The following is a 14,734-nucleotide window of genomic DNA, read 5'->3' as shown; positions in this document are numbered from 1 at the left end:
GTTTAATGCCTTATTGTTTAAAGCAGGTGTTCTTACTACCATGGTTTGAAAATGTTGTGATTTTATCTTAACCTCTGTGTAAATACGGGTTTTAACTTTAATCTCAGAATTCTGACTTTAATCTCAAATTTCTGACTTTTTTCTCAGAACAATAATAATTAAAAAATATATATTGGACCTTAATTTATTATTTTTTTCAGTGGCCCTAATCCTCTTCCTTAACAAACATTCCCAATCCTTTTTTTTTGTTTGTTTTACTGATTTTATTTTTGCTGGTGTGTATCAGTCAGAGCAGAACTGTATGATGGAGAACGATATGTTATTGAACTGAAGGTGTTACAAAGGCGATGTTTCTTAAGCAAACAACACAATGGGCAAGAACATGTGGGGCATACGGTTAAAGAGCAGACTTTGGATCAGTTGCATGATTACATTTAAGCCTCCATCGTAAAAAGCTCGTGAAGCAAATCTGATTCAGGGTCGGTGAACGTAAAACGTGACCTGACGTCATCGAGCAGGAGGAGGGAGGTGATTGGTCCATTTCTCTATGTTATTGTGGTTCTGACAGTGCTGCACGGCTCTGTGAGCTGCCATCGGTTGCCATATTACCCAACCAGGAACGTGACTTACAAGGTATGTATATATTCTAAGTGCGCTCGGAAAATGAACTGTAAACGTTTAAAACATTACATTTCAAGGCGTAATTTGACAGAAGTCCCATCTGTACAGAGGGCAGTTTACAGCTTGCTAATGTCACCTAATATGTAAAGCTCAGTATCCGTTCACATCTGTTATTGCAGGATCTGACACTCTAGTAACGTTAATGTGCAACACATTGTGAAAACAGTACGTCAAATAAACCACACTGCACCAGGTTGAATCGATGTGTAATGTTGTAAACTATTCCATAACATCTTATTATTATATCAACAGAAATAGAAATAGCAATTTTAGTTATAAAGCACATTTCATTACACGTAAGTTCAATGTGCTTTACATGGACAATTAAAGAAAATAAAGACATTTTTCAAAATAGAATAAATAAAAACAGAAAAACGATAGATACACCCAACATACATCAGACACAGCAATCAAACAAACAAACAAACAGCAATTGTTGCTGCACATGCATCCAGTCACAACAGTCATTTTATCATTTATACTCTTCAGAAAATAAATATGTTTTGAGTCTTTTTTTATATTTATATTTATTAATAATAATAATAATAATAATAATACATTTTATTTATATAGCGCTTTTCAAAAACTCAAAGACACTGTACAATTGTTAAAATCAATACAAGCAAAATAAACAAATAACAAATAACACAGATCAAACAAAACAACACAACAGTACAATCACAAATGAAAAGCTAACTTAAAAAGGTCTTTTTATTCAACTATTTTTGTATTATTATTTTATATATTCTTGTACTGTACACCTTATTTGCTGCTGTAACTCCATGAATTTCCCCGTTGTGGGACGACTAAAGGAGTATCTTATCTTATCTTATCTTATCTTATCTTATCTTATCTTATCTTACTACATGTGCACTCTGGCTTAGGCTAATTGAACTTGTTTTATGTCTTTAAAAGTACTTATTTACCTTTCTTTGTACAGATAGTATTTTTATTTTTATTTAGAATTTTGAGATTTGTGTTGAGGTTTATATTTATTACCCTTACTCTCTTGTTGTTTCCTCACTGTCTTGTTGTTTCCTCACTGTCTTGTTGTGTCCTTACTGTCTTGTTGTTTCCTTACTGTCTTGTTAAGTACCAGTGTTCTATTCAACACGTCACTTTTCTCGTGTGCGAGCTCACTTGGCAACAAAGCTTGTTGTGTTTTTGTTCCTGTCCCCTCAGGGAGACGTCGTTACGTAACGTATCAAGGTGTTTATTTGCTGAGCGCTGGGCACGCCTGTTCACTGTGACTATCAAACGACTTCGATCAACTACACTTCACAGCTGACTTCTCCGGGGTTAAATGTTTCCGATCATCGTCGAGCTGACACAAACAAGGTAGGACTGCTGAATGTTTTAAACCTGGCCCTTTAAAAATGGAGGAGTAGACTCTGTTATGGTCTGAGGACATGTTTAAAGTGTCACAACAACATGACCGAAAGCTGAATGTTTATGCTAACTGCTAGCTTACAAGGAAGTGAGCTAAACTTCTGTGAGCAGCAAACGTGCACTTTTTAACTTTTTAAGCCTTTCAAATAAACTTCCAGTTAATAAATACAGAACGGAGTTACAGTGCCCTCAATGACTTCAAAATGAGATGAAATGAAAGATAAGTAATGAAGTAAGGAAGTACAATGGAATTCACTCAAACTGCATTGGAGTTCCGCAAACTTACATTCGTGTTGTTTTTAACATCAGTTTGAAAAGTAAGTGGCTTTCAGTAGCCTTACTTTATTTGTTTATTTATTTGTTTAATTTATATGTACTTATTTATTGATTTATTATCCAGTTCAACTTTTAGTCACTTTTATTGTATTTTATTTATATATGTACTTATGTACTTATTTATTATTATCCAGTTCAAATTTTAAACACTTTTATTCTACTTTATTTATTTATGTACTTATGTACTTATTTATTTATTTATTTATTTATTATCTACTTCAAATTTTAGTCACTTTTATTCTACTTTATTTATTCATGTACTTATTTATTTATTTATTTATTTATTTATTTATTATCCAGTTCAAATCTTAGTCACTTTTATTCTACTTTATTTATTTATGTACTTATGTATTATTTATTTATTTATTTATTATCTAATTCAAATTTTAGTCAATTTTATTCTACTTTATTAATTATGTACTTGCTATCTTATTTTCTTTTAGTGGTTTAATATTTTAGTGTTTTGTTATCTTAGAAATGTATTTTATTTTGGTGATTTTAATTTCCTGTGTTGAGTTTTAACATCTTAATTTACCTCCAGTGTTTCCTCATTAAGATATGATGAGAGCGTTTCCTCAGTTCATTCAGCAACTTCTTTTGTATTTTTTATTTATTTATTTTTATATTGTTTTTATTACTATTGTTGCATATATTGTGTTCTTAACCTTAGGATTGCGGGGTGGGTTTGGGGTCGGGGTCGGGGCTGGGGGTGTTTTTTTTTTTTCTTAATTTATGCTATTTTAGGTTGTTTTATGCACTTTGTGTTACAATGTCCTTGTATGAAAAGCGCTTTATAAATAAAGTCTGATTGATTCATTCATTTAACAGTCCTTAACTGTTATTCATACGATTTAATTAATCTTACTAGGCACTAGAAAACTATGCTTGCATTTCTTAATATCACATTTATAGAGTTGTAGCTTTATACTTCTAATAGATGTATTTGTTAATGTGTTTTTTATCCTTAACAGTTTTGAAACAGGTGGAAAAGTGGAGAGGGGCCAAAGGCAGACCAATGGCCACAATGCATCACCTAGAATACCCCCTCAGGGACTCATTTTACTTGGATGAGTCAGAGTGTCTCAACTACTACGGGATGTTGTCCCTCCATGAGGTCTTTGAAATAGTTGGTTGTCAGTTGACAGAGACCGATATTGAAGTCATGTCATTCCTCCTGAATGAAACCTGCCATACCTCACACCCGCTTGACCCAGCAGGCTGGACAGTAGAGCCCTGTGAGGGTGATCCAGTTGACTCGGGTCTAGCCCCAAGTTCTGCACTGCTCAATGCCTGGAGGAGGTTAAGCCTCAGAACTCCCAAGGCCCAACACTAGCCTCTTTTAAACCCAAGAGTGGCCTTGAGCTGTTGTTAGAACTGGAAAAGAACGGATACCTCAGTGATGGCAACCTGGAGCCACTACTGCAACTACTGAGAGTTCTTACTCGCCATGATCTGCTGCCTTTAGTGTCCCACAAGAAAAGGAGGACAGGTAAGGACAAACCACAATGTGCTCATTATATATATGATTTGGAGATTGTGATGAGTACTTTGGGCGTTACCTCTCTTTGTGATGGCCCTGCTAGTTTGATTCCTCTATGTCTTAATGCTTTTTAGTATCTCCAGAGAGAGGTGGACAGATGTATGGAATAGAGAATGGAGAGATGATGTGTATTTCTGGAATGCAACACAGCTGCAGACAGATGGATACACCTCTTCCGTCTTTTCACACGCAATTAAGAACTGGTAAGTGCAATTTAGTTAAACACAATTATTATTTCACAACACCTATTATTATAGGTTTTTTTTTTGTGAAAAGGCACCAGCATCCTGACATAGAAATTGTATTTGTTCCATTTTTCTGTTGTGCTCAGAGTGTACACTATTTACTTCCCTGGGTCATACTAAAATGTACAGAAAATGAAAGAATGAAGTGGTTTCTTGTTGTTTTTGTTATTTAGGGGTTTAGGGGTGTGATTACCTGCAAATGGTGAACATTTGATGGTGGAAAAGTTTATGTTTTTTAGCTATCATCAAACACAGATAACCCTCAAGCAATTAACAGAAGTACCAGAGATAGCAAAAGGATCTGGAAAAATACAGTAATCCCTGACAAGAGCACCGTGTCTATGGTCAAACTGTTTCCTCCTATTCCGAAAAACTAAATCAACTCATGTTCTGTTAGGTGTCTACCCTCCTATGCCTGTGCCACCTGCTAGGAGGAGGAGGAAGACGAGGGGTTATGGCTGGAGCCGCAGACCCAAGAAAACACACAGACAGGAGCAACCACTGCCTCCACCTCCAACACCGCTGCCTCATAAGGCGTCCTGTGGTAAGTGAACCCCCTGCATTCTTGACTGAGATTTCGTCTTCGCTTTCCATCTCCTGACTTCCTACTTTCATCTTTTACACAACACTATCACATATTTTCATTGACCATACATGCGTTGCAATTTTAAAACATTAACATCTTATCCAACATCACCACATTTTATGTTTTGTCTCCATTGTTCTGGTGTTGTTCCTTGAGGCTTAATCTCAGCTCAAGTTAAGAAGTTTGCAAACCAAGACTAATTGTTTTGGATGTTTTTAACACTATCACCCCAAAAAGTGATATGCATTGAGATCTTGCCCTTAAATCCAGCATCACATCATGAAGCAAGATTCCACTGTAGTTTTTGCTGTCTTTGGAGAAAGACACAGGGAGAATGTTTGAAACAATATTATCTCTCTGGCTTGAAAAGCTCAATGTAATCATTCAAATTTTAAATACTAAGTATGAAACATATTTCATACTAACCTGACAGGACAGATGAATCTAAAGTCTGTGAACCTCTCACATTACCAGATAATCTGGGCCAAACACTCTCTTGCAATAAGGTGACTAGATTTCTTCTTCACTTGTTAGTAGAGGGAAATTGTGGATAAACAGTCCAACACTCCTGTAGTTTGACCCTTTTAGTAGGAAGACTGTAATCAATTTAACCCAGTGGATGAGTATTAGCTTGCATTACAACAGCCACACCAACACAATGGAAGGAATTTGTTACAAAATGAAAATATACTAACTCTAAAAATACATTCAAACTGCATAGAAACAATAACTGACATTTTTGCAAGCTATGCCAGTGATACAGAAAAAGAAAATCTTGGGTGACTATTTTCAACTGAGTGCATGGTTGATTGCCAAATGCCAAGCTAATTTTGTATTTTATCTGATTAATGCCCAAACATAACCACTCTTCAACTGGGCATCAGGAAAGTTAAGAAACTTGAAAAGGAAAATGATTTCAAATTTGGATATAAGCTAATTCTATGAACATTTTAGCTGCTAAATACTATGTTCAGGTGACCTACAACTAAAAAGCTGCAGTGCAATTGTTGACATGAGTCTCCAGGTGCCTTGAAACAAATATTTAAAGTAGGAGAACTGACCAAATTAGGTGATATCACTTATACATTTGTTTCTGTCACTTAAGCCAGGATATTAGATCTTTAAATACAGTACAAGGGTTTTTAATACACTAAAGTTTGCTTGAAATTCTAGAGATAAAAAGTGTTGTCTGGTTTCAGCACCATTTCACTGTCTCTACTCTTGTTCTGATTTCCTTTCTCTGCCTGATTAACAACTCAAGCAAAAAGTTGTTTTTCAACAATCAATTCAGCTGTTGGACACAAACATGTAACACGCCATCAAAAATGTCTTACCCTTTGCTTTCAGTTGACTGGCATCTCCTCATTACTCATCGTGTTTTAATTGACACACTCTAGCTATGTTAAGAATTTAATATCTCCGTAATTGTCTTTATTTAACATGCTACATCAGAGAGCTCATGTTGCCCCATCCGATTCTGTATGTGGCTTTTTATACGTTCTTTACCCCTCATTTCACCTTTCGTCTAACCCACTGAACTTTGTTCAGCTGCTGCTGTGTATAAGAACACAGACTGGTAGGTTTCTCCTGTTCTTTTGTTACTCCATACTGAAAGAAGCTGTCCAGTTGACACTAGATACAACCCTTGCTTTGCTTTATCATCAGTCTTGATCCAAAGCTGTCACTACAGTCAACAGTCGAACCTCACGTATCTTTTTGAGCAGTTGTTCAAAACAGTCTTACTCCACTCAAAGCTGCACTTTGAAATCAATTATCTGTTCAACATTTGAAGTATGTTCTGCCTTTTGATCAGTCCATGCTAGTGCCTCTCTGAAAAAAAAGACTGAGATAACTCTAACGTCACTTTGCCTTTGTGTGAAATGTCCCTAGTTATTAATGCAGACCTTGTCACACATTTCTGTTGAATGTCCACCATTACCTTCTGGTCAAAAATACGTACTACAACAGATGACTGATGATCTGGACTCAATTATGAACCAAAAAGGTCTAATTATAAAGACCGATTTTCTAAGCTATTCAGGATGAGTGATGTGCCTGTGACTGTGACCATGTTGCTGTCTTGACTCCACATTTGATCCCACCAGGTTGACTCAGGATTGCGACTCAGATCGAGTAACCTAAGACACAAAGGATCATGGAGACACAGGGGGAGACTGAGGAACAAAACAATAAAGCGTGTCACCCTGCTCTGTCCATACATACTGCAGTGTGCGTGACCAACTCAGGCATGCGCTCTCTCACAAGTCTGGGCCGATGCCTAAGGTAATAGAGGCTCTCCCCTCCTGCTACAACAGGGGTTGTTGTAGCCACTTTGCTCTATATTGGATGCTTGTGTATCACAATGTAGCTGACCCCTTCCCTATTCCCTGATTTGCTCTTTAAAGACCTTCGTACAATGTTCTCAAGTGTTGTGTACTGTGGAAGAGTTATTTTTTTATTTGAAAGCCCTTCCTTTTTCTCTGAAATTGTTTGTTGGTGTGAGTATTTCACAGAACTGAGTCCGCAGTAGTAATCCTAAATTGTTTCCAATAAGTTTTCAGCTGATGTTAAAGCCAATCATGGCAAACTAAAAAATCTTGGTGTGTTTGAGCTCACTGTAACCAAGTAATGGAGATAAATCTCCATGAAGTCTGTTTGAAATCCCGCCATTTTGAGTGGATAATGGCCCTGGTTGACAGCACACATTTTCACAAATATGCTTGCTGCTTCGTTGTCATAGCAGGGGAGTCTGAGCCTTCAATATAAATAAACAGTTGTTGATATTGACAAATACAGCAGTCGTGATCATAGAAAAAAAAAACAAAGGTTAATAATACTATTTGTATTGAGTTGTGGCAGAGTATCTTTCACTGTGTCTGGTGTTACAGACAGTTGGCTGATTAAGTTCTTATGTTTTAAAGCAGGGACGTCAAACTCATTTCAGTTCAGGGGCCACATACAGCCCAAGTTGATCTGAAGTGGGCCGGACCAGTAAAATCATAACATCATAACCTATAAATAACGACAACTCTAAATGTTCCCCTTTGTTTTAGCGCAAAAAAGTAAAAGTACATTCTGAAAATGTTCACATTTAATGAACTATCTTTCTACAAAAACAGTTGTTGTATTTTTCACCATGATGAGTCTCATCAATATTCAGTGGGGCTGAATATTTTACCCTGCTGCCAACACACCAAACACAGGTTACCCATTCACCTGACACAGAGTGTAATGTTTACTGCAGAAGAACACATAGATTATAATAATGAAGAAGGTAAAGTTGATTATTTTGGACCCCTCAGCTCCAGCAGGAACAGTTTGCTTTCTGGACAGTGTTGTATGCAGGGGTGTAGTGCTAGTGTTAATAGTTAGTGGATCATCTTATAGTGCTCCAAAAAGTCTTTATGAATCTCAACCAGATTATGCAAACAGCAAGTCATCTATTTTCTCACTTTGAGAAAAAAAATCCCGGGGAAAAAGTGCAGTTCAGCACTATGATTGTATACGACCTCCAGAGGACAAATTTTAAATAGTAGTTACTTTTATTGAAAAATTGCAGTTAATGTCTTCCCTGTAATTTTTTTTAACTTTGCAAAGTTGTTCCATGGCCCAGATTGGAACCTCTGGCGGGACGGTTTTTGCTCATGGGCCGCATATTTGACACCCCTGTTTTAAAGTAAAAAATCTGCCAGTAGGTTTGCAGATCATGTTACAGGAGATGATGACATAATACATCATTAAAACAACAATGCAATAAAGGAAGATTGTTTATTTATAGGTAGTCCTGGTACCTTTTTCAGCAACTGAGGTAAAAATGTTTAAGATTATTTGTTGCATAAAACAAGAAAAGCTCCAGTAATGAATTAACTTAAAGTTATCTTTGGTTAAGGTTTGAATTAGCTTTATATTTAGAGATAGGGTCCACAACTAAGGTCAGTCTCTAACCTGCATTGACAACACAGTGAGATGTTGGACATATTTGTGAAAGTGTCACTTATATTTTTGGGCTACCCTCTATCATCACAATATCTTCATTACATGTGGTTGTTAACATCTGCATTGAACTAAACCCAAATCATACTTGCCATTTCAAACTCCATGTGAGTCAGCTCTGGATTCTGAAGTTGATAAAATGCTAATTTGACAAAGGTACTCATCCTCTCATAAATGACTGGTCATGTATTTCATTTCAGAGAATCTAAAATGGCTGCCAACAGACAACCGTTACTAAAAAAGAGCCAGCGTAACCTTTACTCAAGCAGTTCTGAGGAAAATAACCTAACAGCGCTATGCTGAAGGAAGCTCCTGCTGTATCTTATCTCTGTGCCCCGTGTGAAACCTAGGTGTGTGTTTGTCAAGAGGGGGCAGAGATAGATAGGGCAGTTCAGTCCGATGCTGGCCCCCTAGCATTTAAACAGACCTCAAATACTCTTCCCTGTCATGATTAATCTTTTGGATCATTTTCAGTAAATAGTCACGGTTACTTTCTGGCAATGACAACTGCTGTTACAAATGCCCATAAGGCATCGGTACCTTCAAACCAGCAGTGTGTTTTGCTCTCTAAATCGGGTGCTTGTGAAGGTCCTTACTTGGTTAAATGGACTTACCTGACTAATGTTAGAGTTGGACTTTAAGTAATGTGTGGTGAAGGTGAGGGTATGGTCATGGTAAGAGAAGTCCCAAGCATCCCACTTAGACACTTTGATATGTAGCGTAGTATAGTAGAACTTAAGTTAAGGTATTTCTGACCTGATTACTTTGTCAGTACAAACTATTTCCCTGACTCAAACCGTATTACAACCAAGAGAAGTGAGTGCTGTGCCATGCCTGCTTGATGTTGAAAAACCAACCAAGTCAGATATCCAACCCACTTGTGCTTGTCTCTTTCTCTCTTTCTCTTCTTTCTTTGTGTTCGCAGTTCTAAACAGACCAACCTGTGTGTCAGGAAAACAGTATCCTCACACACAATGAGAGGGAGAAAACGAACATTAAATGCTCAAACTACGCAAAATGGTAGAGAGAGTGATTTTTGTCCATGAGGAAAAGCAAGACCTCTGTCTGCCCGACTCTCAATACTCCCCTAACTCTCCACTCTCTTGGTCAGTCATTCAGCAGAAAAACGGATCGATAAAGAGTTGAAGCTCTCCGTGCCAAGTGACTCCTCGTAAATGGGTACTTAAACTTTTTTTTTTTTTTTTGGGTTGAGATGGAGGAAGCCAAACGGGCTTGGTGTTTAAAGTGAGAAAATGAAAGCTGTGCTTCCTAATGTCCTGTCTAAGTGGATGTCTCTGTGTCTGATGAAGCGTGAAGTGCTCTGTAACCCTAACAAAATGACTATCATTGTGTTCCTCTGGTTTTAAATGGCCTCCTCCTCAGTGCCCCTATCTCTACCTCCCATCCCTCTCAGTATGAAATAGGGAGGCAAAAATGGAGGCCATCCATAAATACCGTAATTGCATGAAGGGCAGGTGTTTATCATAGCCACAGCCATCACACAGTGTAATGATCCAAAAGGTCGACCGTTAACGGTGCTTTGACTCTATATTTTACCGAGTCCATATTGAACATTGTATAAGACCGTAAAGTGTCTGGTGATATGCAGTTTTTCTGCTTCCCTTTTAAAATGCTGCCATATCTGACATTTTTTGTAAATGTAACAAAAGTGAAAGAGTGAAAAACATCCTGTCACAGCTGATTTGTTGATATACTTGGAAGGAATATACAACAAAATGTCTTTGACCACACACCTTGGAAATATTTAAGTGATATTGTTTTGCAACATTGAATCACAGTGGATGCTTTTTGACACTGATCACAGATAAAGACTTTGTCTACACACCTCAGTGAGTTATTGTCCTGAAAAATAAATCTGTCAGAGTTCTCTGGCGGGCTGCAGCAGGTCTTTCCTCCAGGGTTTTACTGTATTTTGCTACATTCAATTTACCCACTGCCTTCTCAAGCAATACAGGCTCTGCTGCAGGGAGGCACCCCTGTAGCATGGTGCTGCCAACCACCACACTTTGTAGTGAGGATATTTTATTTCTGTTGGCGAACTGTGATTTGTTCATGCCTTGGTTAGAGGACAAAATTCATTGCCAGTATTTGCTCTTGACAAAGGCAATCATGACTGACCTGCTCCTCACCTGCCTAACAGTGAAGGACACAGTGTCTCCCATCGCAACGCTCACATCTTTATTTTTGTTTTAAGTCATGAATTAAGATGAGAATGAGAAAGACTTGTGTTTCAACAGTCCACTGGTAATCATTGTTGCAAAGCTATATGAAACCCCAAAAAAGGAATGAACACTTGGTATTGGTCATTGTCGTCCTCTGAGGAAAGTCATGATCTGTAGCAGACAAAGATTTTATGATATAAAACTTGTATCTGTTGTGTTGTTGATAGATGGACCTGAAAAAGAATGAATCAGTTATTTAAGAGGCTTGTTCTAGAGACATGAGTTTATTATTTGTCAAATCACAATCAAATGTCTGATTCATGTGAACTGTGTTTCATTTGCATGTAACATGATGCCCATATGAAGAAAAACATTATTTTTTGTGAGTTGAAATTGAAATTGAAAATTGAAAGTTCTCATATCAGTACTTGGACATTATTTCCATCCCTTCATATTACACATGTCTCTGAAACCTCATTGATTAAGTGTCCCCTTTGATCCAGTCCTTTGTTTCTCCAGTAATCTAATTGCAGCCTGACGGAGTCTGAATACGAAAACCAGTGTTTGGTCACTGCCCTCCTACAAATGTTAAAGACATGCAAAATCAATGCCCTAATTCAACATTTGCATTTCTAATGTTGGCATTTTCAAAACTTTGTTCCCCTTGAGCCTGGGGCCACTCCCCAAAGCCTGAAACAAAATATGAATACGAAGAGGGATGAACATGACCCCTGAGTTGGTAGGAATTTATCTGTGGAATCATAACTTTTTTTTATATTGTTCATACCCAGTCGTTGATGTTATCTTGTAATGATTCTCTGCCCTAGCCCCCGCAAGGGAGACTTTAATCTTTGTCTTTAAATCTGATTCACAATTATGAGCTTTACTCAAATAGCTCTTGGTCAAAGTAATAGGGAATCATGTTCTGTTGGTGCCCATATTCTTCAATTGTCAATAGAGACAAATATTAAAAAAAATAATTAAAAAAAAAACTCTCAAATGATTTTTTAAATGATGTGCCTTCTTAGTTTTTTTTGTTTCCTCAACAAGATTTCACCTTTGGAGTTCCTTGGAGACCTTATGCAAACTGTCTAGAAAAAGGATTCTGCCCCCCTTTGCCATTAGACACTGAGTAGAATGTTTCTAGTGAAATGGATGTCATTGATAGTGAATACTGTTTACCTCTACTGAGGGGGTTTGAGTGGGAGAGATGGATTTTTGTTGCAGCAAAAGTCTTCAGCAGCTGGTTTCCACTCGAAGCTCTGGAATAATGACATGGGGGACGATCTCAACAGTGCTTTTGCTCAGTACAGTATGTATCCTCTGATCTTTCTCGCCGTGCTGTTGCATGACCGCCAATCCTGTTAGTGTGGAAATCCAGCAGCTATCTGTTATCACCATAAAACATGCTGATCAGAATGAATGTGGCGCTTTTAAAACACCAGGCTGGAACAAAACCCCCTTCATGGCTGAACACTGCTATGTTGCTTTTATCACTGCCACCACAATATTTCTCCAGCTGTCTAACTAATTTGAATATGTTCATTAAATGAACTCCTCATCGATAAATTATGAATGAATGCAGGTGTCATCCTGAAAATCCTGATGCATAACTTTCATCTGACTTGGAGTCATAAAGTTAACACTCACTGTAAATTATTAAAGCTGTGGAATTGCTTGGAGGAAAAGGAACTGCACTTCTTGTTTTACACTCCTTATTGTGTGTTTCTCTGGATGCTCACAGCAGCTATTTTTGACCTAAACAAACTGAAGGGGTTGCAGCAGTTTTTTGTTTCAAAAAAAGCAAAACGCCTTATCCGCCTAGTACTAATTAAGTGCTCCACTTAATTAACAGTTTGCTCTGCACTCTGCACCTCTGTATTTGCTCTTTTATCAAGAGAGAGGTCCTGAAGTATTTCAGTTTCCAATTTCCAGTCCAATAAGTACTCAGCCCACTGGATCACATTTCCCTTTGGGAACTCTGTTCTCTTGAGCCCCTTTTCCAAATCCTTGCTTAATGTAATGCTCTTATGAAGATAAGCTAAATGAGCTCTCCTTTAATGACTTTTTCTTGTCTTTGTTTCTCTTCCCTTTCTTTTGACTTCATGACCCCTCCCTCTCTGTCTCTTCCGTGGGCCTCTCCAATTTGTCTTTTTCCTTCTGTTTAACTTTCTGTAACCTTTCCTTCTTTTTCCTAACCCTTCACCACTGTCTTCTTTTCTCTCTTTACTTCCCTTTCCTTACCGTCTTTCCCTCATTATTCACCCTCCGCCCTGTACCCTTCCATTACATGAACCTTCCACCCCCACTCCCCCCGTCATCTCCCCACCATTCCCCCATTGCTTCCCCCTCCCCCTCCTATTATCAGACATCCGCTTGCGTATCCGGGCCGAGTACCTGGAGCACGAGTCGGCACTCCGTGATGGTGTCTCCTCAGACAAACAGCAGCCCCTGGAGCGGCAGTTTGAGTTGTTCAGCCAAGCCAACTCGCTGCTTCGTGCCAGAGACCTGGGTTCTGTCGCCTGTGACATCAAGTTCACAGAGCTGGACAACCTCGAGGCCTTCTGGAGTGACTACCTGAGCGGGAATCTGCTGGAGGCCCTGAAGGGAGTCTTCATCACTGACTCCCTGAGGATGGCAGCAGGTATGGAGGGTGTCCACCTGCTGATCAGTGTGGATCAGGACGACTACGAGGAGGGCCGGAGGCTGCTAAGAGCCAGGAGAACGATGTCACGCAGAAATGGTGGGCGTGCAGAGACTTACTGGGCTGTATAGGCTGATAAGACTGTGGATTCTGTATCTTAGTGTCTCTAAAGAATGCAATAGTAGTCATTGCTGTTGAAAAACATGGTTGCATGCCTATTTGGAAGCTTTCTAAAGGCCTTGTTTTGTATTTGCATTCCACTTAATAACCACTAGGTGGCAGCACGTACCATCTGTTCTTTATGTTGATAACAGGCCTTACATTTTCTGAATTGTCTTTCTATTGTATAAATATTACTATTATTTGTGATAACAAAATAATAATTTATCAATGTGCTCTCCTCTTGGATTCATGCACAGGTGCTACTTTCTATGATGCCAAGATGAGACAAGATGTAGCAAGAGTTTCCTTCTTAGCCTCAGTGAGAACAGGAGCAAGCAAGCCTGTACCACAAGATCAAGTGGTAAGCCTTTCAGAACATAAGAAGTATTTCATATGGTTAATACATTTGGGCTTCCACAAATAAAACTTATACTCATAAACAAGGGTTCTTTGTACTAGTGTGTACATGTATATAGACTTCAAGGGCCAAAATAAGACGGAACTCCTTCTCGAGTATTAACCAATCATTTTGCAAATCTAATGAATTAAAGTAGGACATTCTGATTCCAACATGGCTCTCAAAAGTAGTGGACACAAACACCTTAAGAGTGAACAAGAAATACTTCAGTTAGACAGCTGGTTGATTTACTTGTTTTAACAGAGGAATAACGCTAACTGGCACTTACTTTATTTCAACTAATTTAAAGGAACGTATAACCTGCCAAAAAAGTTTCTGTTCTTTAAAATATATTTGAGAGATGAGCACAAATGGAAAATTGGACTGCTCTCAGCACAGATTGACCTTTGTGTCTAACTTTGGAGAGCCTAGTCCACCCATCTACACCTAGATAACAAACAGTGGGATTCTCAGCCCTGTGTACCATGATAACCTGACTTGTGATTGCCGTGGTCAGTGGATACAGCAGTCGCAAGTAGATGACAGCCATGATTAGGGCTAGACCTCAGCAGACCATG

General features: G+C 38.3%; 1 protein-coding gene across 1 annotated transcript; it reads left to right on the top strand.

The window, feature by feature from the left end:
* The first annotated feature begins 1,832 nt into the window (after positions 1–1,832).
* dedd1 (death effector domain-containing 1) lies at positions 1,833–14,204 on the top strand. The gene is given in 7 exon segments (XM_034697304.1): positions 1,833–2,019; positions 3,378–3,707; positions 3,710–3,895; positions 4,021–4,149; positions 4,589–4,735; positions 13,322–13,696; positions 14,017–14,204. Coding segments are annotated over 6 exon segments (1,290 nt in total). The 5' UTR covers positions 1,833–2,019; positions 3,378–3,421; the 3' UTR covers positions 14,184–14,204.
* The last annotated feature ends 530 nt before the right edge of the window (positions 14,205–14,734 follow it).

Source organism: Notolabrus celidotus, chromosome 12, assembly GCF_009762535.1.
Source record: "Notolabrus celidotus isolate fNotCel1 chromosome 12, fNotCel1.pri, whole genome shotgun sequence".
Lineage (NCBI taxonomy): Eukaryota > Metazoa > Chordata > Actinopteri > Labriformes > Labridae > Notolabrus > Notolabrus celidotus.
This window is presented reverse-complemented; position numbering and strand designations above follow the sequence as displayed.